General features: G+C 46.0%; 1 protein-coding gene across 2 annotated transcripts in view; it reads right to left on the bottom strand.

Annotated features, from left to right (window-relative positions):
• Positions 1-2,128, bottom strand: part of LOC114071935 (histone RNA hairpin-binding protein-like) — a 9,557-nt gene that overhangs the window by 6,709 nt on the left and 720 nt on the right. For both annotated transcript variants that reach the window (XM_027909820.1, XM_027909821.1), the window contains exon 2: positions 500-616. In XM_027909820.1, coding sequence (XP_027765621.1) covers positions 500-616 — 117 coding nt within the window. The remainder of the gene's footprint in view (positions 1-499; positions 617-2,128) is intronic.

Raw genomic sequence — 2,128 nt, 5'->3', positions numbered from 1 at the left:
TACATATAAAATTTATCTCATCTCAAATTGTTCTTAGTACTGGACTATGAAAAAAAAAAAAAAAAAAAAGAAAAGGTGCTTACTAAAAACTGCAATTCAGCTGAACATACCAAGTGCACCGTCAAGTGAAGAGACAAAGATGGTTTGCCCACATTTACACAAAGATGCAAAGGCAAAGCATGAGAGTAACAGAACTTGGCTTCAATGGGAATTTTATACTAATACTGAAGACTTCAGCAATAAAGAGCTTAGACTACTGCCTCAGTGTACACCATTTCTCCCTTTCATGTGGAATACTTGCTAATATTATGGCTTGTATGTCAATCAGACAAAATGGATGGTTTTCTCCTGGCAGGATGCAGGTATTATTTCCTAACTCTATACTATTGTGTTATTAGAAAACATTTAAGCTAATCATGCCCAAGCTTTTCTTGAGTCCTAAAGAGTGCAAGAATGTGAAGATTTAAAGACACATTTAAAGAATACAGTTATTCCTTACCTCTCCAGCCAGTGGTCTGAATGCTCACATTGATATTCCTCAAATACCAAAGAATCTGAATCATTCCAGCTTCTACATTCCTGTTCTTGGTGCCAGCAGTGTGGATGTTGCACAGAACTAGAAAACAAGAATTTTCATCTGAAATCAAGTCACTGGTAGTCACTGAACATTGCCTATAGAAAACAAATACGGGCAATTTGATCTGACACACAGGTATGCGATTTGCAAGAACTTACTCATTCAGGCAACACTAACTTAACAAAGGTGTTAGACAATGCAACTGCTGAGAAAAGACCTTCGACTAATGCAATTAGGACATCAGAATTTTCAAATAAATCATTAATATTTAGATAACAAAAATATACTCTATTTGCAAACAAAAAGGTGGGGGGAAAAAACTCTAACTGAGGAGTGTCACCAGGGTGTATGGAGCTGTGCCAATGTTCACAGACTGTCCTCTGTCAGCAATGCATTATTTGATACTTATTTACTCTCCCATCCACTAATAAACCCGTGGAAAAGGCAAATGCAGAAACATCACTTCAACACAAGGAAACAATATGGCTAAGCAGAAGTAGGTCAAATGTTCATGTGGAAACACTTTTACACAGGAAATCCTTTACCAGACACTGCAGAGCCCTCGCAAGGAACAAGGAGCTGACTCTACTGCTTGCAACACACTGGCGGGACAGCCAGAGATTGCTTAAGGGTTAAGAGTTCTCTACATTTTCCTTCTCAGTTCTGGAGGCTCAGACCTCTTAAATGACAGGTTACTAAACAGAACGCCCTCACAGCGTCTGCTGACACCAGACTTGGCTCCTGGGCCAAGGACCACACCTGCAGATCCACCGCCACCACCTGCCTGGGACAACGACCTGGTGCTGCAGAGTCTGCACAGCAAACACACTGTGCCTGTGTACGGGTGACTAACAGCAAACACGGGGCTCTGTGTGTGCCACGTCTCGGTGGCTTAAGTCAACAACGGGGAGGGAAGGAAGGTTTTCGGTATTTTAATCCTGCGTTAACCACCGATGTTTTCCTTCCCTTCCTCCTCCACTCTTGACTGGCTTTGGGAGTTTCCCACTCCCAGAGGGCTCAAAGTTACCACCAAGGCACAGCACAGACGGCTCGCTCCGAACCGCGGATCCAGGCAAAGGGACACCGCCAACGCGCTCGGATTTTGCAAAGGCAGTGGACGCATAAAACTCTTCTCTAACAGCCTTCAACAGCAATTACTCCATTTAAGGACTTGAAAGAAACAGCGGGGAAAAAAAATAAAATGCACAGCAGCTTCGGCACAACAAGACAACACATGCCACCGTTTGAAAATGCAGGAGGAAACGCTAAACATAAATGCTGACCTTTCAGAAACACTGCAGTGTTTGCCTGGCACTGCCCGCCCACTCCAGCCTGAGGACAAGCCCAGTGTACCCACCGGGCTGGGGCACCGACCCCCAGCCCACACGCCCTGCCCGGACTGCTGGCCCCTCACTCCCCACCGGCAGGGACACCAAGGCAGCCTCTGCACGGGAGGTGAGGGCGCAGGAGAAAAGGGCGTGTTTGGCGGAGAATCCCAACCTTCCAGCAGCTGCTCCCGGAGCCGCCCCACAACAGGCGCCCTGGGACGGG

Source organism: Empidonax traillii, unplaced genomic scaffold (assembly GCF_003031625.1).
Source record: "Empidonax traillii isolate 1590-97213 ecotype Southwest subspecies unplaced genomic scaffold, ASM303162v1 scaffold2444:size44503, whole genome shotgun sequence".
Lineage (NCBI taxonomy): Eukaryota > Metazoa > Chordata > Aves > Passeriformes > Tyrannidae > Empidonax > Empidonax traillii.
This window is presented reverse-complemented; position numbering and strand designations above follow the sequence as displayed.